General features: G+C 39.3%; 1 protein-coding gene across 2 annotated transcripts in view; it reads right to left on the bottom strand.

Moving 5' to 3' along the window:
- LOC137173234 (E3 ubiquitin-protein ligase HECW1) overlaps nt 1-25,456 on the bottom strand; it is an 80,221-nt gene extending 54,765 nt beyond the window's left edge. Inside the window, exons 1-6 of one of the 2 annotated variants that reach the window (XM_067577962.1) lie at nt 25,199-25,456; nt 16,877-16,934; nt 12,676-12,991; nt 10,905-11,012; nt 8,522-8,616; nt 333-408 (exon numbers count right to left, since the gene is read on the bottom strand). In XM_067577962.1, coding sequence (XP_067434063.1) covers nt 333-408; nt 8,522-8,616; nt 10,905-11,012; nt 12,676-12,991; nt 16,877-16,903 — 622 coding nt within the window. In that variant the 5' untranslated portion in view covers nt 16,904-16,934; nt 25,199-25,456. The remainder of the gene's footprint in view (nt 1-332; nt 409-8,521; nt 8,617-10,904; nt 11,013-12,675; nt 12,992-16,876; nt 16,935-25,198) is intronic. The other variant, XM_067577961.1, reaches the window with a different exon arrangement.
- Between the last annotated feature and the right edge of the window lie 604 nt (nt 25,457-26,060).

Here is a 26,060-nt window from a genome sequence, read left to right as displayed (position 1 = left end):
ATGACATGAACATGATATTGTCTTATACTTCAGGGATGTGTGCAAGGCAACATCATAGATTTTTTCAGGGTTTTTTTTGGTCTAATGGACTGAGTTACTCAATTTTCTCTAGTAAAAGGCAAAGAACTGGACACTATAGATTGACTTCAGATAAGCTTGGGCTGGCAGTGATTTGAGCCTATCGATGCTTTTAGACAGACAACAGTAAAGTGACAGACGCTGCTAAAGAGAGCTGCAGGTCAAGAGAAGGTTCAGATGAGGACAGAGTGTGTGAAAACATTGATGGAAGGGCCCTGAGTGTAGAAGTAAAAAGACAGATGTTGATAGCTTACCTGACAGGGAAAAGTTAATGAGTCTCCTGTTGCCCAGTCCATGGTTGACTTCAGGACTAACCACTGGCTTTAATATCTGAAGACACAGATAGAGACAATGAGTTCAGAACTGAGAAACATGAAAACACACTCAAAGCTTCCTTCTCTTCTACACCAGCGTCTTCCTCGCTTTCCTGTAAGATGAAACTTTAATGATGCCCATAAGGAAAGTGGGTCACTGCAGCCAAATAACAGTATACAAGTAACGAATAACCATATACACGCAGAGAAAGAATACAATTGTAAAAACTGAAAAGCAAATATGAATAGTAATTAAATATACTGTGAATATATTTATAAGTGTAAAGAAATAAAGATATATAATGTATTTAAATACAATTTATATTTGCAGGTTGAGTATCAGATATACAGAAGGACATACAGTATATGCTTGTTGGTCTCTTGTAAAAAAAAGGATTATATAGTTTAAATGTAGATGTAGAGAACAATCATATTTAAATGAATGCATTACTGGCAGTTTCCATTATAAGAAACTCTATGTAAAGAGCCAGTAGTGCAGAAAAAGTAACAATGTGCACTAACACAAAGATGTCAGACATGACAGGATTTCAACTACATGTTTAAGTAGGGACAAAACGTCCAGTCTGATTTCAACACACAGCTTTTATTTTAAAGCTCCAAGCCTGACAGCGTCGTGCGATCAATACCCTGTCTTCATTATCCCGACATTGATTCTACAGCCAGGAAGAGGAGGAGCATGGGGGATGGGAGGGGAGACAGAGGAGCTGATGGAGAGGGAAAGAAGTGGAGGAGATTGTGAATACAGCTGTGTTGTGTCAGGCCAACCAAATGTTTTGCTGTATGTGTGTTACACACAAAACAGATTCATATAACAGCACAGCAACAGCTACAAATGAATGTCCTCTAGCAGCAGAGGATATCTTAGAGGTTGTCTATTGAATGATCCCCTGACTTTTTTGTTGAGCACCACCAGCAGGTTGACATTTTTGGTTTTGAGCGAAATATTGACAAAAATGGGATGGATTGCCATGAAATTTGGTACAGGCTTTCAAGGTTCCCAGTGGATCAAACCTAATGACTTTAAGGATCCCTTACAGCTCCTAACAAGTTGACATTTTGGGTTGAGAACCAAATTCCTTGACAACTGTTGGATGGATTGGTGTTAAATTTGGTGCAGACACTCCTGTTCCCCGCACGATGAATTGTGATAGTTTTGCTGATCCCTTAACTTTTCATCCAGCACCATCAGCAGGTTATCAGTGCTAATTATCAAATGTTAGCACGCTAGCATGCTAAATATGTTAAACATTAAACCTCTTAAACATCAGCATGGCATCAACATTGCAAGCACGTTAGCATTCTAATGTTAGCATTAGAGCTGCAACGATCAGTCAATTAATCGATTAGTCAATTAGTTAATCAGACAGAAAATTGTTTTGAGTCTTTTGGATGCAGAGCCTTAAATGTGAATATTTTCTGGCGTCTTTAGTCATCTGTGACAGTAAACTGAAACTTTGGGTTGTGGACAAAACAAGAGATTTAAGGTAGGATCTTGGGCTTTGGGAAACAGTGATTGATATTTTTTTTTACCATTTTCTAATATTTTATAGACCAAACTACTAACTGATTAAATGAGAAAATAATCAACGGATTAATCAATAATGAAAATTGTTAGTTGCAGCCTTAGTTAGCATTTAGCAAAGCACTGCTGTGCAAATGTACAGCCTCACAGAGCTGCAAGAGCGGCATTTTGGCCAGATAAGGGTGTCAGAAGAAGTTAAGGGGTCACCAAAATTATTAGAAATTATGGTCTGGGACCAACTAATGTACATACCAAATTTGATCATAATCTGGCCAATAGTAGATAAGATACTTTATGCTGTTGAACAGACAGACAGGCAGACAAACTGACTGACATAGACATCCTCAATCTGGTGATAGCTGGGTAACAATTAATGTTACATATGCATGTAAATATGTAGTTTATTGTGCATAAAATAAGAGATGTATTTGTTTATTTTGATACTTCCCATTTCACAGTGACTCAGATTATAGTGTCATCTTAGACAAATTGCCAGTTTGGTTGACCATCAATGCAAAAGCAATAAGACCACAGGAAGTTAAAATGAGAAATAAAGAAAGTATAAAACCACAAACAGCCAGTGTGTCAGTCTTCCAAAATACTGCAGTTTTTCCTCACAAATGCTCTGAATGAGCTCTGAATGCTTATGCAACTGACTGGAAACACAAACAGCCAGTGAAAACAACAAGATAAAGGGATAAAGGGAATGACAGATGTTTGGACCAATTCATTCTAATGAGATGCTAATCTGCCTTGCTGAGTACAGTCATGGAGAAAAGTGCCAGCGTGGGTCTCCTCAATGATTCTAATCTCACAGATAAACCAGATGACAACTTCATCCATCTGCAGCACACTTTATATAATCGACATTTCTATTGGAGAAAGTGAAGACAGACAAAAGGCTCTTTAAAAATATAAAGGGAACAGTATAATTTATAGCCATCCTTTAAATAATGCAAGAATCTTCAATGATGTAACAGGAGAGAGATTTTTACACAATAAAAGCAACCTCCACACAACCATGACAAGCCTGAAAGAGACAGCCCACACTTACAAAGTGGATCCACATCTGATTACAGGTCAGATACACCAAGGCTCCGACCTCAGTGTGTGTGTGTTTAAGATATTTTAATACACCCTAAAGCCTTTTAAGACAGAGAGGCTAAGTGAACTAACTCAGTTAGTGTGGTTGAACAGAGACACAGGGCAGGGTAGGGGAGGTCGTGTCAGCTCAGTGTTGAGAAAAGGTCTGGTGGGGGTGGTGTGTGAAGTGCTATTATTTAACATGAATCCCTCAGCAGTGGTCACGGGTTTATGGTGCTATGTACATGCTCTTCAGAGATAGAATCATGAAGTTGTTCTGACATTTAGGAGCAAAAACTATTTGGAGAAATTTATCAGGACACCAAGTTTCCAAGTGGTATTTACCATCTAGGAGCTGAACTACACTGCAGTAGTTGGAGTCTAACCAGTTCATGGTGTATTTTTTATCTTTAAGGTCGTTCCCAAGTCTAAATTCATGTCAAAGATATTTGCACCACCATAATACCAAGCAGGTAGTTAAATCCTTTCCTTGTATTTGTCTAATTGCTTTTTGACCACCAAAGATGCAATCTCATGCATTGAAAAATTTTTTAAGAGTTGTGTTGGTTCTTTCGAAATTTGTCATAAATGTGCTTTTGACTAATTAGTGTCTGTTTTTGAGATTTAGGGCGAGGGAGAAGCATGAGATTGTTACTATTTTTTAATCTACCTAGTCAACATCTTAAGAGAATGATCATCACAGGCCCACAAATTGAAGCACATATTTGTTCAGATTAAGGTGAATGACACAACAGGAAAGTTATATTTTTCCTCAAAGATTTAGTGGTTTTGTAAACAAATGAATGCATTATCATCCTTTCTCAAATACACTGCCAGTTGGTGAAACTCATCATCCTTCTTACGAAGCATAAAAAACAAAATTCGTTATCACTGTTCCAATGCTGACCAGAGAGAAAAATAAGACAAAAGGAAAACAGTGAATTGTTACTGTGCGAAATTTATGCACATGAATTTATTGCATTTTCACTTCCGAACGTTCAGAAACTTTGCAATAGCATTTATGTTATATTTGACTGAATTTTGATTGAAGTTCACTATTATAAATTTACTGCTATAATTCGTTCGTTCAAATGTTAAATATCCTGCCTAAACAAATGCCTTCATCACAACTCTGATAACCAAAGTTATTGTCAAAAATGTTTGTCTGTAAAAAGGGAAAATTGGCCAATATATGTCAGCAGTGTGTTTTCTACACTCAGTGTTGTTAATGGTCTCAAAAAACAAACCCCCATAGGCTGGGCACTATTTTCTTTTTCCTATATCTTAGAAGACATAGGAAAAGACATACGTTTAGTAACGTGTAAGTAAGTTTACCATGACATGTAGCGTGTGCACATGAAAATAAAGGCGATATGTCTGCCCATTGCAAACATCCTGAATATTTCAGGCCATTTGTCACAATATATTTTACATACCAGCAAATAATTTTACAACCTTGCATTTCGAGTATGTTGTTATATAATGCACACGCATATCTGTTCTGCCCTAATATCTTGTTCAATAACCTATGAACACATCATAATCAAATGATTTCCCTAAGTCTCGATTTGCAAAGTCTATTGCAAAGTAAATTTTAGCCATGCTAGCAGCATTGCTCTGGGGATAGCAGTGTCAGTTGGTTAGTCAAACATTTGGTTCCCAAAAGATGAATCCTAATGACTTTGACATTTCCTTTACCTCCATCATCAGGTCAAAAATTCAATCCGTCCAACTCTTTGGTGTTTGACTAAATATCTGAAAAACAAATTACATTCCCATCATCGTGGTTAGTGCTTATTAGCTAATATTAGCATGGTAAACATTATCTGCTAAACATCAGCAAGTTAATATTGTTACTGCGAGCACGTTAGCATGCTGACGTTAGCATTTAGTTCAAAGCACCACTGTGACTAGGTACAACTTCACAGAGCTGCTAGCATGGCTGTAGTCTTAGTTTATATTGAAACAACTCCCAGAATATATTAATTTCATGTCTCACCTTAGCTTTTTATTCATAATCTGATGTATTAGCGAACTGATGTATCAGACTACTTAACAAGGGCTATAGTTCAGTGTTAACAATGTTGGGACTATGATAGATTAGATACTTTTGAATAACTTCCACACACTACAGTAGCATATCATAAACTTACACTACTTTTTATGAGGAACTATCAACCTACTGTATTTTATCATATATTGTACAGTATTATACTTCAGAAGATTAGCTTAGTTTAGATTCTGAATGTTAGACTGACTGACTCTACGTTTTTGGATTGTGACACCACAAAACTAAGCAGTGGCTGCTTGCACAATTCAGCCAAAGACCTATTTATCCTTTCCACATTGTTTCATTGACTTAATAATGGTGAGAAACCTACATAGAGAATTTCTTTTCTGTTAACTGACAGCTTACAGACTCATGTCTCTCATGCTACTGCAATATTACTAAAGAAAAAAGGGAAATAACTGAATCATACACATGCAGGAGTTTTCACATGTTTATGCATGTGTGAATAAAGAGAAAGACATGAGTGAATATTTATGTTTACCCAGGCTATCCAGCTGAGCCTTGTCCTCCTCCCGCTCCTCCTCTCAGGATGGCTGGGAGACAACAGTCCCAGCTGGAGACACATGCCGTCCATCACATACATACACAAACAAACGCTGTGTCTTCTCTGTCTGCAGCGTCTGACAGTTCTGACTTGCTTGAGTAGACAACAGTCAATCCAGACAAATCTGCTCCACTTCTTTCCTGTCTGTCCATCTCCTCTCTGGTTATTTTTTCCACCTTCTCCTTTTGTTGTGTCAAACTCCAGCAGTTTGATCTGGTGCTTTTTACCTCTCGCCTCCAAAAACCTGAATGATTTACCCGGACTGGCCTCTCCTCTGCTATCACTGCTCCTCTCTTCCTTCCCTGTCTCTCTTCCAATAGCGGTTATTTTTACTCCTTTGTCCTCAGGAAGTAAGAACAGATCAAGTTCTGGGCCCATCAGCATTTCCAGCGGCCCACAACAGCAGAATGGGAAGGCAAACATGGAAATCCAATCGCCCAGCTGGACACCTGCTTGACACCACGGTCTGACTGATCTAGGCTTTAGAAGGGCAATGACAATATAGATATACTGTGGTATTGCTCAATTCTTTTTGTGACAACTTCCCAGGGTTTTTGAGCATTGCTATGCACTTCCCACCTGCTTATCCAATGCCCAGGCACTATCTGGCAGGACCAGGTTTAGATATCAAAGGTTGTGAAAGAGTCAGATGCCTCAAGCAATGAGAGGCATACTGAATCAAAAGTCTCAAAAGGACAAATCACCAGGTCTCTCCCCTTTGTTACAATAGATATTAAGTACTAAGTGTCAAGTCAGAACACATTGTCAATTGATACTTGTCTTGTAATTAATCACATGTAGTTACTTTAGGTAACATATCTTTGATATGCACAAACCTTTTAAGGATAAAGCTGGCAATAGTCTATATTTGTCTTATTGGTGGGGAGTGGTGGTTGAAATTATCAAAATATATGCATAGCCAGATAAAAGGTTGGACAAGAACTGCATAAGCCATGATGATTAATAGAAAATGTGGAAGCTGACTGAACTGTGGGAGTTAAGACTCATCTAAAATGAATGGAGATATCCCACAACAGACAGTATGGTTGTGACCACAGTCTCAATGATAAATCAAACCAACAGCCTTCCTATGGTGCACCACAATTTAATTGTGTGTTGTCACTTGTTTGTGGTGCTGACTCTCCACAAATGGACTACAGCTGACACTAAATCAGCCAGTCAGCAGGGGTGGACATAACAAATTACATTAACTGTTGCAAAGGCTTTGGATGTACTTGTACTTTTTAAAAATCAGCAATTTTACTTAGTTTTTCTGTTTTTTCTCAAACAAAACAAAACAAAAAAGCTATGAAGAAGTATCTCATCTATCTCTAGTGGTATAAAGCCATGGGACTATTTCTTAACCTCAATGCAAACTGACAATCGATAGAAACATATAGAGATCTGTGCATAAATGAATACATTTACCCTTCATAACTTCACAGTTTCAAATGCAGTACAATGATGGGTATAGACTACACACAATCATACACACTCTTATATATCTTTTTTCACTGACAACTCTCTCTGTTTAAAATCTGCTTAAAATAACAAAGGAACAACAGCTCACTTGCACTAACACACACTCAGTTTTATACTGGTGTATTTGGCAGGGATTATTACATGTAATGTAATAATCTAATTACTGATGCAAAAGTCTCAAACCTAACTGCAATGATTACACATGACACAAACAGGCTTAACTTGTTTATCTCTGTAGAAAAACAACTTGCTAGATCCAACTTTGGAACAGCTGTACTGAGATCCTGTAGGAAAAAACATGAAGCAAAGATATGTTGATGTCCAGTTTTTTGTAAAGATCTCAGACAAAACTTAATTTTAAGACCAGTTGCAGAATGCAAATGGGAACAACTGATACATTTTGTGATACTTTATGGTTCTAAAACGTGTATAGTACAACTTGCATACAGATGGATGACATTTCTGAATAACACAACCTATTCTGAAAAACAATATATGACCTGGCTACTGCATGTGGTGACTCTGCCTGTAGAGAAAGAGAAAAAACAACCAAATGCACCTAAAGTTCAAATTAGGCAACTCTTGTGTGGCCATCAAAGGTAATATCCTTTTGGGTTTCATTTAATAAGAACATACCAAACCAGAAAACAGCCATACAGTAGATATTCAATTCTATTTGGATTATAAAGTCCACACGACAGTGAGCTTCTATGCAGATGACTGCTGACTCTTCAACTGTTCACGAGGTCATGTTCCTGTTCATGGGAAAGCACTGAATTCTGAAATAAGAAATGCTCAATTGAACTGAACTGTCAACACTAGGTGACCAATGACTTGTGTACTTTGCCCTGTATTACCCATAAGACAAAGTACTTCTACCTCCAGACAAAACAACAGACTTTATGTAGTGACCTTGAACTCATTGATGGTACTGATCTGTATACCAGTAGATAAATGCATTCTTCTGAGCAGTGTAGAGAGAATATATTCAATGAACTACTGACACACATGCAGTTGTGTATCGGAGCTTCACCACAAGAGAGTTACAGGCACAGAGGTTAACCCTACCTCCTCACGCAGACCAACCAGTAGGAGTAGCTACTGTAGCGACAAGGACACTATCTCTCACTGGCAAACACTGCCAATTGTGTTCAATGGGCCGCCTGGCCAAGCTGGAAGCACCGCTGCCAGGGAGTGAACCCAGGTCTCTGCAGTGGTAGATGAGTGCTTTTCCCCCTACACCATCCACATGCCCACTCCCCTTATACACATTAAGTTTGACAGCAAAGACAGGTAACCAGGATGCTACTGTTCATGTAAATACATACAAGATTACTGATGAAGCTGTTCGAATTTCAGAGAGCGGCACATGTCAAAATTAAGCTATGAGATGTGGTGAGACTCACAGGTGCAGAGCCCTTCTTGATGGTTACGCTGGGTGTGGTTGCCCTCAGTGCTCCGGTGACACCGTGGTAGTACCTGAAGCAGACCTGGGTCTCAGCTGAGGACGACACATGGATGGGAGGGGAGGGGAGGGGAGATGGCAATGATGGAGACAAAATTCTGGTTAGTTTCTTTTATCAACATTGAATCTTTCACCACATCTTTACCTGCTTTTTAAAATGTGCCCGTAAAACAACAAACAAACCACAGTTTGATTTTACATTATTTCCCCCGATTTATTTATCTGTGGTATTCAATTTTTCATTTGTATTTTTTCAGCAATGACTTCCTGTTGATGTCCCATGTGATCACTGATCAGTACAAGCATTTGTGCACATTGAATTGTGCAGCATAAGAGAGAGAAAAAGAAATGAAGAAAAGAGAGAAAAACAGAGAGGTAATTATTGAAATGTCTGTCTAGTCCTCAGTGGCTTTTGAATCATTTATGGAACTTAATGAAATTTTGTAATTGTATATTATTCTTTAATGATGATTTTCAGTTTTAAGCTAATACTTTTATTTATTTTATCAAAAAGTTAGAGGCAAAGAAAAAAATCTAATCCTTTTTTATGATCTATACATTTTACTTCAGTCATTTATGAAGTAATCAGTGATAGTCGATTGGTGACATTTATCATTTTTGGGACTCCGTACTCTTAGAAAATAGGGGAAGTAGAGCAAAAAAAACAGCAAAGGCTTGAGGACACAAGGAGATTAAGGTCATAGTAAAGCTCCATGTTTCTCTGCTTGTTTGGCTAGACATACTCAGATGCTTTGATGAGAAGAGAGGAAACACACAGCAACACTGCATGCAAGTGACTGAATGTATAAAAGTATGTCTTAATATCGCAAGTGTGTAACAGAGGAGGAGCAAAAATATAGCTATCATTTCTATTGTCACAGCGTTAAATGGTTTATTAAAGAAAAGAAAAACCTCATAAGGACACACTGGGAAGGGTTAATCAGACTATTAAATGCTGGTGACAAAATAAAGTAAATATACAGCATATCCACAGTTTGAACATTTGGTGTGATGCATCACTGCAGCTTGGCTAACTGTTTTTAGTCATTAAAGGTAATGCTCCTTGCAGCACAGGGGGACATCAGCACTATCTTTATCAACGAATAACACCCTTGAGCAAAGCCCTTTACCCCCAACTGCTCCAGTGGAGCTGCTCAGTGACCATCTGATCAGACTGTGGTTACAAGTCAGCTTGCAGGTGTGAATGTGTGTAACTGTGGGTATTGCTGCAAAAGAGAGGCTGCCTCTCAGTAAAACTTCCCTGAATAAAATAAAGGTGTCTTTTCAGCTAGTGTTGGTTTAATGTCATATCGTTTAAATGCCATTTCAGATGCTTTTCCATGCTGACAAGAATAAATGTTCAGGGGAAGTATGAATACTTGCAACAATTTAACAGAGGTTGAAATAGAGGTTGGTGTTCCTAAATGGAAACACCTGGGCAGCTTCATGCTGATAAATGTATTCTGTTGTGTGCATCCACATAGTCTCTCCCACTCACACACACAATCCCCCATGTCCCTAAACACAACAACTGTGCACCATTTGTGACTGTCTCCCCGCACCTTTTCTCTCTTCCTCCCTCTAATGATGTGTCTCTGTAAGCAATCGTGTTGCTTTTCCAGAGACTGTTACAGCACAGACTGGGCTTCAACTCATACAGAGTATGAAAACACTTTCATGTCATTATGATTTTTGGTATAATTTCATTTGTCCTAAGTAGTGAATGAAGTGATACATAAAGACATCAGGTTCAGTAAAGTGCAGCATGACTAGGTGTGATTCACCAGAATTAGATTTTCTTTGTAGATCATTTTAGCACTGATGATGCAGGATGACATCACCAAAACCGTCCAATGAATGAGTTACCCGTCAGTCCATATGACTTCATGTTTACAGCTTAGTTTGACGTAAGTCAGTGTGAACACGAAACAGTTTTCTCTTTATTCCTGACAAAGCGGACTGAACTCTGCAACACTGCAACATCTACGGCACCTTTAAGCAGTCACTGAATGTCTCCATATAACAATGTGACTTGTAATTTATAGGAATAATGCGCAGATGGTTTGATTTTAATGGCTTATGACTAAACCAACACTGACGTGACAGACTGCTCGTAGAACCTGGCTGAAAAACTGAAGAAGCAGAATTCCAAAGAGAAATTGGCAAAAATATTATAAAACAGCTAATACAACTTGGATCAAATGGTACAAATTCATTGAACAGTACAATATGGGCTGTTTATGGAAGACCTCAACTTGATCTGATTTTAATGAAAAACTAATTTCCCTGGGGTAAGTTTCCTTGGGAGAATTTTTGTTACTTACAGTCACTGAAGTGGGAGCTGCAGTCGATTTTCCAAACTATCTGTCCCTTGTGAGATCCGTTGATTCCTCGGTTCTTATAGTCCAGAAAGTTCTCAGACAAAGCCTCATCTGGGAAGAGAGATGAAACTGATGAAACAACACTGCTACTTCAACCCTCAACACTTCTTTGAAGAAGCAGATTTTTTATATTTCATGTCCCATTACACTCAGTAACAAAATCTGCATTTGATTCTACATGCAGAGATGTCAGTGGAGTGTCCTTCATTTGCTACTGTACCAACGCTTTCAGGTGCCTGAACTTCAAATGACTTCAACACCACATCAACAAATCTCATTCAATCTTAACCAGCGATTGTAACTAGGGATGTACGATGTTATCGGCACGTCATCGGTATCAGCCGATAAAAGCTCTAAAATGACATATCGGCATCGGCCATTTCTGCCAATTATGAGAAGCCGATTTGTTGCCTTCTCCTCCGCCACCTGACTGTGCTTCCCTCCACAGACTGTTTCACCCTGACGGTCCCGATGCTTCCTCCGCAGGCTCCACTTCACTCAAGCTGCCCGTCAGACCCGCTGCTTCTTTCCACTTTAACCTGAATAACCAACCGGGCCTTGGTGCTCTGGTTGGATCCACATAGAGAGCCGGGGCTAACGTTAGCTGGGAGGCTAGCAGAGGCTAACTGGCTGTGCTTCCCTCTGGCCATGCTGCGGCTAACGCTCCCCTAGCCTCTCAGCTAACGTTAGCCCCGTTACGCCATGTGGATCCACCCGGAGCACCGAGCCCCAGTTTGTTATTCAGGGGAGGCTAGCAGAGGCTAGCTGGCTGTGCTTCCTTCCGGTCATGCTGTGGCTAACGCTCTGCTAGCCTCTCAGCTAACGTTAGCCCCAGCTCTCCATGTGGATCCAACCAGAGCACGGAGCCCCGGTTTGTTATTCAGCTTAAAGTGGGAAGAAGCAGCGGGTCTGACCGACAAGCTTGGGTCCTGCGGAGGAAACACCGGGACCGTCAGTGGGAAACAAGGGAGGAGCTGCTAAATTCAGCTGCACAGATAGGAAACACCCCGGCTGACAGGATGTACCATTCTGTTTGGAAAAAAAAATCTTTTTGGTTTATAACAGCAGTTGGAAACCATCGCATTAGGTGCATTACCGCCACCTTCTGCTCCGGACTGTAGACCAGAGATTAAATCCTGCACATTAATCCTGTTTGTCTAATGAACTCAAAGAAAACTCTACTGCTTGATCCACTTGGCAAGTTCATTAAAGTGTTAATGCTGAGCTCCTGAACTCCAATCTTCCTAAATTCTTCCTTCTTATATTGTCTTTCTTGATCATACTTAGTACAATCTATGCTTGCATGCATAATAGTCTCCTCAGCCATCTGGAAAAAAATATGTGCATATATGGGTATCGGCATCAGCAATCAGCCACAATGAGTTGGAAATATTGGCATATCGGATATTGGCAAAAAATCCAATATCGTTCATCCCTAGTAATAACCATCACACAATGAATTACTTATACATTAAAATGTTATCATTTTATGTGCTCAACCCTCTATTACATTATGGGCATGTTATTATGTTATCAGTTTTTATCACATTTTTTATTGTGTTATACATACTTATTACCTTATTAGACATTACAATAAGTCACCCCTCATTGAAGAATGGAACAAACTGTGGCCAAATACTTTTCAGGCTAGTGTCATTAAATATACTTCAATTAACCCATTTTTACATTCATCATCATGCCATGTCTCACTTACCTACAAGATACATTCCAATCCAGTCCCCAGCATCCACTTCCTCCTTGATGTCCCATGTGATCACCAGGTCTTCAGACTGGCCTATGGTGTAGTGAGAGGAGCTGATGGTGAGGGTGGAGCGAGCGTCTGGGGAAACCAGATCAGTGTCACTGGTGGAGCGTGACAGCCCCAGCATGAAGGCCTCCTGGTTCAGACCGTTGACAGCATAGGTGTCTGGACCGTAGCTGTGACGATCCTTACAGCGCTGGCGGGTCTGGCTGCTGCGGGTCGGGGAGGCCATGGCCGCCAGGCCCAGGAACCGATTCTGGTACAAGTTCTACAACGCAAGACACAGCAAGAAGAGAAATAGAAATAGAAATAGAGAAATACATAGAGAAATAAAAACATAAGGCTTTGTTCTGAAGATAAAGAAAATCAAATGAGAAAGCACCTAATTGGTGTTTGTTAGAGTTTTCTTCTCTAAGCTAAACATGACATTACATGCCTGAGTGCACTGCAACATCTGTAAGTACGGCACTTACAGATGTCTCTCTCTATGAACTAGTTTTCATTGTTACTAGTGAAGTATGCCTTTTCCACAAGACCATAAACCCTCACCCAAACAGTGATTGTCTATTCCTAACATAGTAGCCATAACTTGGCACAGCGAGCTTGACAAGCGTTGGATTTCTCCAGTAGCAGTATGCATGGAGTTGGAAGTTTGAAGGGTTGTGTCTTTTTTGTCTTTCCAAAACCAGTAATACATGAGCTAAGTGTAGAGATTCAAGAGAGAGCCAAGAAGCCACTATAGAGTTTAGAGTAAAGTTAACACCTCTGTCCTGATTTTTATTGGATTGGTGGAAGTTTACACTTCACAGCTGAACCAGTAACCCAAGATAGCTTTACACATGTAAAACACAAGAGTTAGTCCTCGTCCTCAAAGCATTTGAGGAGTGGGGCATGTAGCCTTTAGTCACAGTCTTTTAGCAATATGACATGTAGCCACTATAAGCATTTGAGATTCAACATTCTTGTTTTAAGACGAGGAGTCTGTATACATTAAAAAGGCAGCTGGCTTTTTAACGTATAGCTGACATAATCAATGTTTATCAGCTACAAATGAGAAGCCTGGATTTCTTTACGTCTGTGGAAATTTAATAGCCATTGTTTAAAAAATTAAAAAGAATTTTAAATGGTAAATCTGCCAACATTATTATTGTAAACTACAAATTTGTTTGCAAAATTAGAAGTGGAAAACTTGACAGCATTAGCACCGTAATAGACTTTTTGTCCCCCCTACTTTCAGGCATTATGGTAATAAAGTGGTAACGTCTATTACCGTCACAGTGATAATGTCTAAGTCTACTCTAACATGTTGGACCTTTAAAACCAATCATAATCACAACACAGCGGACAGTTTAGTATTTTCCTGACCTTGAAATTTGCTTTGCCTGTCTGTGTGGTATTGTAGTGCACACACAGCAAGTTGTTGGTGTTTTTGTGGAGGATGGGTCTTAAATGTCTCAGAACCACATCTGTTTCTGGAGCAAAGTCACTCTGCTGCCACTTTGGTGATTTTACCAACAAGAGCAAACTAAATACTTGCTGCAGATGTGCTGCAATAATGCTTGAAATATAAACAAGTTATTTCAATTAAACACTCTCCAACTAAAATCGGCACAGAAAATAACATTTAATGTGGATAAAGCATCTGTATATATCTGTAAATGAATGTGGGTGATTCTTACAGTGGCTTTATACTGTATGAAAAGCTTCTTCAGTTCATTAAATCCCTGCAGCATCTGAAGGCAGCAGGACTGATATGTTGATAAACCTGCAGTCTCTGAGAAGTGCTGCGCTAGAGCACAGTGCTGTTACGCACAGCTGTTCACTGTGTTTATCTACATTAAATCGCCTGAGAACTACACCAGGCTGCTACAATATAATCACACACACCTCTACACACATCAGACTGGTCGCTTATAACTCCATATTCTGTCTGTTTAGATGTCAGGTTAGCAGGGCTCATCATAGCCTCTTTTCAAACTTTCTTTTCAGCAAAAGTAGCGCCTCATGTTTTATTCTTGAAAGAAATTGCAGTGCAAACGCTGTTGCGTAACATTAATTATGTGACCATTTACGAGGTGAGATACATTAGAGTTATGGCTGAAATAGTATCGGTCCAATCCTGACTATTACATCATCCAAAGCTGGATGTACTCCTACTTCAAATCTCATTCCGGCACTGCTGCTTGACAGGCACTGATGCATATAAATAAGGGGAGCAGAGCTTAGCAAAGGGTCAATATGCCTTTTTCACAGAAACCATTATGACATTTCACAGATGGAATAACACAGGTAGAAAGGTTAATATATATGATGGCTGAATTCCAGTTAGCTGCTTCAGTGTCAGGGTCTTGGTATTGTGCATACTGGATCATTGTCACGGCATACTGGGACGCTTGAATAGAAGCAACACCTGTGCTTTTCCTACTATGTCAAGTCAAAATGCTGTGAAAAAGGTGGTTTGGCATACCATCGCACAAGGGATTCACTGAAAACAATGCATAGGTGTACTGGACGTGATGCAGAGGACCAAAGCTGGCATGCCTATAGTGCAAGCCAGTTTGTCATAATTCACACAACAGTCACAGTCGGAGGTCATTGGTGACTATCTTTCTTTAGTCTTTATTAAAACAACGTTACATGATGAAAAATCTCAGGCTGTAGTTAGTTAAGCTTCATTGTAAACATGTGAGTTGCTTGTCGTCTCTTGCATTTCTGACGGTTTAGCAGGTTTGCTGCCCCGAGTGGTTGATACACGTGTCAATGAAACTGTCAGTGGAATGCACCATGAACCTGGAACCAGGTTTCACCTAGTCAACCAGGACTGAAATATTATGGTCCCCCGCCTCTCAAAAATATGTTTTCTTCTTGTTCCTATGGTTGAATGTTTGATTTTCACTGTGTAGTTTGACACTAGAGGGCTGTTTTCACATTCATCTGCTGAAAGTGGAAACTTTCTCTGTGCTCAATGAAAATCAAATTTTAAGGAGTGTATGCCAATGAGCATGATTTGTGACATCATAAATAGATTGGCCAATCCCGGTCCAATGCTTCACACAGGTGAGATGTGGAAACTTGAAGCCTCCAGTGCACAAACCCTGAGGATGGATTTTACAGTGAAGTATTTGCATATTCATAGATTCTGGAATTTTTAATGAGGGAAAATGAGGATTTTAATGTGGTAATTATACTATTTTGTGGAAAAACCATATCAGACACACATTATTGTTCCATTACTGTATTTATATATCTCGTAATACATGTCTGGAGGGGATCTTTAATGATTACAACTTTGAGGTAATTTTGGACAAATATTAATCAGCACCTGATATGAGGTCAAATGTCTTATGGCTGAGGGTTATTACACAATAGCATATATGTTTTCCTGTGGTAGTTCAATCCCTATTAATCTACATACTTTATTGGTAATCCTATTTGCAATACAGTGTCGCAGACAGGATTCAGTTAATGACTGTAAGAACCTGTGAACATGAACCTTTCAGAACTTGTAAACATGATTTAAAGGTGTGACATGACCCACTAAGAGTTCAGTGTCTGCTCAGCATAGATGCTGTGATCACAACAAGATGCAGCATCATTACCCGCCAGTCCAAATGCAAAGGAGAGTTTCCCCATCCTGAGATCTCAGATCAGATCAGAGAATGCTCCAGTTAGAAAGGAGCTTCAGGGCACGGCTCATTCAGCCTTGACGGATTGGTCGAAATGCTGAAGCACTTTGTGCGTGCAGTTAGTGATGAAGAAAGGTTGTCTGCATGCAAAGCACAATTTTCATGTGCTTGCTTAAGTCACCATGTGATAAGAAGTATTAGTGAAACTACAGCATCATTATGGATTCAGCCTAGTGTTATACCAATACAGTGTGTTTTAAGTGATTTGAAAGATATTGGTCTTTGTGAAAAACAGGATATGATACAGTCAGTTTACATTACATGATTAACATGATTTGAAGATACTGAATATAAGAACACAATGTATTAAATATACTATATATAAAATATACTATATATATATTGGTACTGACACCAGCCTTCCCAATAATGTTTGAATCCTACAGACAAACTGGGTACTGGGTGGTGGAAAGCAGGCAAATGGGCAGGTGCTGGGTGGTCGTGATGGCGGGTGGGGGGGCACTGACCTTGATACTACAGAGCTGCATCAGCATAATGACCAGTCAACCCAAAGCAGACCAAAACCTGAGGGAAGGGGGAGGAGAGGGATGTCGTGTTACAAACCACAGAACAAAAAACAGGCAGTGAATGCAGCAGGTGTAAGTCAAGTATGGCATCTGTGTGCAGTTATGTTAGAGGGGGGAAAAAAATCATCATCATCATTTTCATACTTCATCTTTTTCAGATAAAAATATGAATTATTGAGAAGGAGCAAATGGACAAACAAGAGGGAACACACAGAGAGACAAAGACATTATGACCTCTACATAGAAACATGGAGAACAGAGATATTCAGCGACGAGCAGACATAACATCACAGCCGCTAATAATGTTCAACTTAAAAGATATTCAAGACAGCAACAAAACACACATCCCATTAGTTATCATGTGCATCAGTTGATGGTCACATGGTTTGCATTGCCTGCAAAGGAAGAAAATATTAGCAGTCCAGTGAATGTGAGCCACATCTGGTATGAAGGGTATGATGCAGAATGACTGACTGTGTGCTGTATTCACTGCAGTATGAGAAGACATAAACCCTCAGTTGATTTCATGTGAAATACAGAATGTGCAATGAATCCAAACATCAATAATATTATTCACAAATAATTCAAATATTCTATTTTTCAGTACACTGTCAAAATCAAAGATAAAATACATTATAGTGATTTTAAATGACCATAATTAGCTGCGTTGCAGATAGATAAGGGGATGGATGTTATTTCATGTTGCAGTAATAAATCAGCCACTTTTATCTCATATGTTGTCATAGAGAAAAAATCTAAGAGGATACACGTCTCAAGCAGCTTGGACAGAAACATACAGTAGTGTATGCATGTCAGAGGAAGTAATAAACAAGATGTGTCAGTTGTTAGTTATGTAGGAAATGCTGTATTTTTCTGGCACCAATAAAGTACATAAAATGTAATATAAATGAAATAAAGGACCAGTAGGAGCACATGGCCTCTTCATACACAACTGTAAACACAGAGAGGTATGATGTTGTATTTCATTCTAGTGAACCTGTAACCATCTGATCACTCCTGTGTTACAACATGACACCTGCTCACCCACACATGATCAGCTGAGAAGCAAACACACACACAACCACTTTCACCACCCAGTGACCATGAATGGTTTAAGCTTCACTTTCTTTCACAAAATCCCCATTACATACCTAAACATTGTTAGCGGGTGCTGTCAGGCGGAACAGTGAAGTCTGTCACTGGCGCCTCCTTCCAGAGATATGATTGGTTCTGGCTCCTACAGATTTTATGATTTTATGATTGCCAAACCCGACCATGTGAATGGTTTCTTTACGCTTTTTTAACAGACAAACAGGACAGGCAGTGTGAGTGCAGTAAAATCTATATACAAAAATAAATGTATAAAAACAAAAGAACCAGGGAAACTCAGCACTCAACTCTCAACCATCAGCTATGAACTGAACTGATGGGCTTTATATACATGTAGCCCCTCCTACAAGCACAAACTACAGTGTGTTTCCATACAAAAACAATAAAGACCATGTTGATTATTGATGATGATTATTGTCATTGTCCTAAGATTTAAAATTTTCTGTGAAATAAACCAAATACTCAATATTGTGTTTTAATATAGCCAAGTTCACTGTATGCTTTTCATTTCTATATTTTCCTGTATGAAAGAATTTTGATCGCTGCTCAGCACCCAAAGTGAAATGCATTCCTGACCATGTAACCCAGTTCCAGTAATTCAGCTTACTGCTGCACACAACAGCAGTGTTCCCAACTCCTACTGATTATATTAAAATGCTTTTTGTTTTATTCTATTTCATTCTATCACTGTCCGTGTCCAGTCTTCATGTCAGATATATATGAGATTCAAATCCACTAACAACAAATTCTATCATAGGGCTGGACAACAACACAATCACAAAAACATCTGCCGTCCCAACAGTCACGCCACACACAATTCTTAACGCTTTTAACTCTAACCCTGGTGTTTTTCACTGCATCAGCCAGTTTGGGGAAAAGAAATGCAAATGTTGAATCCATTGCATCATGGAGTCAAAGTGCTGCTGTGCAAAAATGATCAAAATGCAGGTGTGTTCAATATTAATATGTCGAAAATGCAAATTCAACATGCTGCTTTTCAGTAAGAGCCTTTCAGGAAACAGTGCTCATATGTTGAAGCAACACGGGTAGCATGGCTTGAATGTTCTGAGCTTTAACCGATGAGGTGGTCAATACCTTCTGTTGTTGTTGCAGGATATGTTTTGTGCCAACTGAAACTGGTCAGGTCAAATGAATCAGCTTGAATTGAACTGTATTCTTATTTCTATTTCAAAAATAACATCAAGAAATCCTTTGTTGCAAGTGTGAGGACGGCCTGACATCTAAGAACTGAATCAGCTGCTAGAACAGCAATGCAAGAAATAAATTCCTGTTATCCTATATTGACTAAGTAACTAACAATTAACATGAATGAATCTTTCAGCTATCTTCTAACAGACTCCAGCAACGGTTGTGTAGCTATGACTAGAGGGGGAGGTGGTAATAGAAATGTGCAGACACAACGGTTTGCACACCATGACACACATATGCAAATATGTAACTATACATACTCCTGCTTCGGTCATGTTCAAATCCCCACAGTCCTCATTAGTCATGTAGTACCATATTACTATGGTGCCATAGTTAGCTACACTAACACACGTTTGATAATCTCCGGGGAAATATCCCAGTTGTCCTTTCTACTTGCTCTGACACTCGCGTAATTAACCAGTATAATTGCGATCAAGACGACACGATTATTAATTCGGTGCACATGTAGAGTAGGCGGTTTGGGAGAGACTGGACAGCCTCTACCGGGGAATGAGATCAGCCAGTGCTCTGGTTCAGTAATGATCTCCAAAGGTAACCCTCCTTCAGCTTATTGTTCAACTAATGATGAGTAACCATAGCTACTGTATGATCTAATCCAGCTGTCCATATGACTCTGTGGTTTTACACTTCAAGTGAAAGCTGATATGCACTTTATGTGCTGATGTGTTTCATGAAAAAAAAAGAACTTAAAAAGAAAACCATTGTGCTAGTATTACACATAAATATACTGTTTCAGCAGTATTGCATTGCTGCCAGTGGAACTTAACCTGAACTGGTTCTGAGATAATTGGATCAGATTTTGTTGCTATTGGATAGTGATTAATGGTACCATACACATTTTCATGATTCTATAGAAAAACACTTAACACACATAACACTGCATACCTTTTTAGTACTTGTGGAGTCTGCCCTGGTTGCCTGGCAACCTCACGGTGACGACAAGATTCCAGGAAGTCACTGTGCAACATGCAACATGTTGTTTTGACACTGTATATTAATCAAACCTGATATAAGCTTTAGAGGTGCTGACAGGTGTACTAGTACTACATACTAATCTTCATAGTGTACTGTTTTTTAGTATAAAAAACAAAACAACATACTTTACTATTTTATCCAAACAGCAAATTTCAAAATACATGCAAAGTCAGACATCAATCAAACTGTAACTTTTTTTTTGGTCACTATACCACGCTACACACTCAAATACTGCTTAGAATTAGTGTGTATTATGGGTTTGGGGGCACTCAGAGTCAGGTTTAAAGGACTTTTAATGTATCTGCCACAACACAGACTGAATGATGTAGTACAACCTTTGCTACTCAGTTGCAACCAAGCATGACAGAACAGGGTTTGAGAAAAGAAGGTTAAGCGTACCTCTTCACTGTTGTTGTGTCCCATTTATTATGTGCCTTGCTGAGTAGTGGACAAAATAACGTCCCTTTCTCATTAGAGTGTAGGCCTTTTACAGGGATTACTTTTAACTGATTTCTTTATGGGTCAGCCCTTCTCAAAGAGGGGTTTGTAAGTGGCTTGTTAGCTAGACATACAGCCTCCAGCACGACATGAAACCTCAGTGCACAGACGACGGATACGTTTATGAAGAGAAAAGCCGTTGCGTATGAAGAGCAGACCAATCAGCACTCCTCACCACCGCAGTCTGCAAGCACACCAGGGTAAATCTGGGTGACGTCATTGTTTACAACCAAGCAGCAACCACCACAGCTGAGCGTGAAGTCGATGCAGAAGGGCCTTGCAGTCATTAGTAGCTGGCAGCAAAAAACTGTGACTGTATTGAATTCAGTGTGAAATATTTCATTATCTCCCTGAAACCCAGGACGGTAAAAACATCTTCCACGTGAATTTAGGGTTCACTTCTTCTAGGGTTCTTCTTCTTCTAGAGATTTTTAGAACAATTGTTTTATAAGAGATATTAAGGTGTAAAAAATTTGCGCAACAGAGAAAGAAACACTCATTCACTCTGCTAATTATGTGCACAGTGTTTATGGCCCCATATTTCCCACACTATTGGCTTCTACTGTATAATAATAAGCTTCACTGGTAGGATAACTGTTTATATGAGCAGGCTGATCTAGTGCTGCAACTACCAATTATTTTCCTTATTGATTCATCTGACCATTATTTTTTGATTAATCAATTAATCATTTGGTCAATAAAACATTAAAAAACACTGAAAGATAGCCGTCACAATATCCTGAAGCAGTGGTTCACAACTCTTTTCACTTCAAGAACCCCTAAACTGACACAAATCAGACCACCGACCCCCATTTCATAAGATTTTGGCTTTTCGATATTTTATTACAGACAGTGTATGAAACCCATGACCACAATAGTCATACACTCTGTCACTGGATGAAATTATAGTGAAAATAAATGATTCCCCTTTTTGCTGGGGACCCCCTGAAACCCCCTCAAGACTTCTGGGGGTCCCTGGACCCCACAGTGTCCTAGGGCACAAGGTGACATCATCATCATCATCATCATCATCATCAAATGACCTGTTAGAATATTCAACATTTGTTTGTGCATTTATGGAAATTATGGGGAAAAAGGAGTAGAAAGAAAGGTCAGGGGTTCACTAAAATCATTTGGGTAAGTCTGGTGCTCATGTAGCAGCCACTCAGATAAAATAAACACCAAAACACCAAGTTCTCTGCCACCACTATAAAAGGGGTGGCACTCCTCCACCCTTATTAAAATTGTGAAAACTGTAAACTGAAAATAAAATTATATCAAATTAAAGTCTCGGCTTCTTTTATGGTGTTTAAACACAATGATGTATCCATATTAGTCTACTGTTGGTAAAAGTGAGTCAGGCTGCAGACAGTCTGACAGTGTCTGATGGAGCTGCTGTTCCACATCCACAGCAGCTAACAACAACTATACACTGTAAGCAGAGATACACTGATGCTAATCTGCCATGTCAGATCTCTATTCTTCAAAAACAACAAGTCTGACTTTCATAAAACATGCAAAGCACATAAAACAAATGCTAACACTAATCACTCATCCAACATACAGGGAGGAGATCTCCCTTCTGTGCTTCAGAGTGTCTGCTGCACAGAGCAACACGCTGTGAATCAATACAAACTCTATATACAGCACTGCATTAGAAATGCAGCCGGCAGCTCCTCTAAGTATTAATGTGTGCTTTTTCTGTAACAGGACTCTGTCACTTCTTCACAAGACTATACCAAGTGTTAGGAGAATGTTCTGTTTATTAGATTCTGCAATAAATTGGTCAGATTTTAAACATTCTACTCCTTTATATGACTTTAACATGCACTGTGTGCAGTGTGATAGACATATGATGGATGGATATTAACTCTTAATCATACACCACATGGTTTTCTCTGCCTTTTTCAGCTGTGAATGCTAAAAAGCAGCAAGAATTGTTCAAAATGTCGAGTCAGAGCAACTTCAAACCTTGGTTAAAACTCAACTAGTTCATCAAGCTGAACGGCACCAAGATTTCTTGGAAGAGCTTCTCTGTAACCTTCTACAATACAGGCCTCATCAGCACACTACAAAGTAAAGTGGTGTCTCCAGCAATTCTTGTTTGGTGTTATTTTACTTTCAACTCAGCATAAATCCTGTTGATTGACACCAGGCTCTGCAGTAAGTTAGCAATTTGTAACCATGTTGAACACATTCTGATGTCAGCCTAACTATCTGGGCAAACCATCACTATGTCCATTACTAATCCCCCCAAACCATTCACCCTGTATCCCAACATCCTACCCTGTGATCACAGTAGTAAAACATGCAGTAATGTAATACTGAAAAGCACTGTTTTGATTACATCTTAAACGGATTGTTGATTAATCACTTGGTTGACTGACAGAAAATGAATCATTTATAGTTAATTGATTAATCATTTCTGTCATTTTTCAAGCAAAAATACAAAACATCTGCTGGTTCCAGCTTCTCCAGTGTGAGGATTTACTGCTTTTCTCTGTTTTACATCATTGTAAAATTGAATATCTGATTCTTTTGGATAGCTGGTCAGACAAAACAAGACATCTAAAGGAGTCATCTTGGGCTTTGAGACCAGTCTCAGTTTTGATTCAGGTAAGCAGGGGTCTCAGTTAAGAATCACTACACCTGTCTGTTCATCATACTTCCAACTCTGTCATTAACACAGACAAAGAGTGAAAAAGGTGTTGTCAATTGGGTCTACACTAGTCTGATGAGAGCCAGTGTGATAGAAACATCGGAGCTGTATCTTCTGTATCAGAGGCTGAGTCACTCAAAGAAAACAGTCTTTGTCAATGTCAAATTGCTGCTCTTTCTCATTTTGGTAATGCACAGAGAGAAGCAGCACCAACAATCTCATCTACACAACTCAGGACATAATGATTAAGACATTATTTACATGTGCCAAAACTTTAGACTAAATATTTCTATTTCGCATACCTGTATAATGTAAACTATGTCGATGGTCAACTACTGTTTAGTGTAAATGTCTGCTTGCTTACAGGGATTATGTGAATGTGTTATTTTGCCACCTATTTTAATGGCTACAAAGCTCTGAGACTGGGCATCTGCTATTGTCATAGGACTAATATTCCTCATAGACAACAGAGAGTGTCTCTGGGACTTGTGCCAACCTCTGCAGAGCTTTATTACAGAGTCGAACAATCAAGACCAACTTAACACTAACAAAACCCCCTAAAAATCTCACTTACAATGCATGTACTGCACAATAGCATCCTGAACTGGTACCAAACCGTAGCTAGAGAAAATATGCATATTTATGAGCATATTAAAAATAGCTAGGGGAAATCAGTGGCATCCAGGAATGGAGTGGAATGGAAAACCACCAAAACCCAGTTTACCCTCCTTGTTGTTTGCGGAATTGATTTTATGCTCTGTAAGCTTTTCATAGCCTAGTTTTTCAGAAGAAACAAATAAGAGTATAAAAGTGATTTAGATTACAGAAAATGGTATTTAAAGAGAAAATGGCTTATTTGAAAATATTTGAATTTTTCTCTGTATTTTGGTAGAGGTTTGTGTTATAATGGGCACCAACTGAAAGCCATTATTTACTCCTATAGCTGAAAGTCACATCTATGTAAAGGGTTATGTTGCTTTTCCTGAAAATACTTTTAAAATGTAGCCTATATTACAGTGCTAGTTTATTTAGACTATCAGTCACGTTTGTTGTTTTTTTATGATAGGCTTACGGTTTGCATGATAACAACATAGATGAAAACAAAAGGAAAATGGGCCTACACACGTCGTGTGATGCTCGAGTGTTTAAGAGGATTTTGAGGATGGGAATCCCCACACAAAGAGGGAGGGGGGAGAGCCTCTCCTTCTATCTGGACTCGTAGTAAATCCTAAATGAAGAGCAGCTGGGGCGAAGCTGCAGGCCCTGCCATCTCCAGCGCCGACACATCAAACCAAACCCTATTCAAGAAATGACTTCTTTTAAATGATACATTGCTTGTTGACGCATGTTGACATCTTACATGACAGATGACTCGAGCTCTCCTCAGATTCACATCCGCTGTTTGATTCGGTGCACGTCCAATAGCTCACAAACCTTCAATGAATGATGTTTTTTTTACTTATAAAACCAACTTTTCAGAGTGACGTGTGTTGGTTGTAGAAAATGAAGCTGCGGGGGGAATCACCTCTAAAAAAAAAAACCCATTTCACTAAAGTTGTGCTTGGGGGTATGTGCTCCATATTGAATAGAGACACCTAGACAACCTATATTATGAAGCAACTGTTATGTGCTGTCGGTAAATCCCGTTTAATCAGCCCGTGTTTTGAACAGGACTGGGCGTATCGCCTCCTCCACAGAGTGACAGTCAGTACATGATAGATATGTGCGGGCTGCAGAGCGCTGGGCCACACATCACCTAACGCTACACTGCAACACTGCACAGCACATACCTGGGAGAAAATAAGCTGCCGGTGGATCATTCTCCAGAGCTGAGGATGAGAACTGAAGAGCTGCACGCCTGCTAATTTCCAACCAGCTGCATTTCGACGGTAAAGAGCAGGAGGAACACAGATAAACAGCGTGCGACAGAGAAGCTGTAGTCACATCCTTTCCTCTTTCTCTGGACCACAGTAAAGCTAACAAACCACAGCGTTCCTCTTCCGGTCGTTGACGATATTACTCTTTACACACCCGGTAACCGTGAAGGATGTTAACGGCTTCTGCTCAATATTTTTTGATGGAATAAACTTTTTATATTATTATCACGTGATGAATACATCTGTAATAACGGTGTCAGTCATCTGAAATTCTGTTCAATAATCAATTTATGAGACTACAACTCAAAATAGCCTTTTATGCTGAAGGTCTCACTTCTGGTCATGTTGAGGATGAATGTGTCACAGTTGACACAGCTGGGTACCAATGCCTCTCAGCCAATCAGCGAACGCGCTGCTCTCCTCGCGTCTCACGGCTTTCATATTACTGGAACTTCTCCTCAGTCACATAAACACGAGCTTCTACAAATAGCTGGTGAATAAGACAATAAACTACGCAGCCTTAAGGTGGCCATAATGTTTTATTTTTAATTACATATTTCATTTAAACTACTGTTTTCTTACTACGCATTTAATATGCCATTACTGGCAACAACCAATTACATAACTGGGTGAAAGTGGCATTATGAAATAAAAACAGATGGAGGAAATAAAGGACGTTGTGAAATAATGCTGGGATAACAAATCCTATTATTGTGAAAAGAAGCCAGATAAGATGACATATTATAATATTGAGCTGTATTTTAAATTTAATTTG

This window comes from Thunnus thynnus, chromosome 21 (genome assembly GCF_963924715.1).
Source record: "Thunnus thynnus chromosome 21, fThuThy2.1, whole genome shotgun sequence".
NCBI lineage: Eukaryota > Metazoa > Chordata > Actinopteri > Scombriformes > Scombridae > Thunnus > Thunnus thynnus.
Note: the sequence above shows the minus strand (reverse complement) of the source record. Positions and strands in the feature narration are given on the sequence as shown.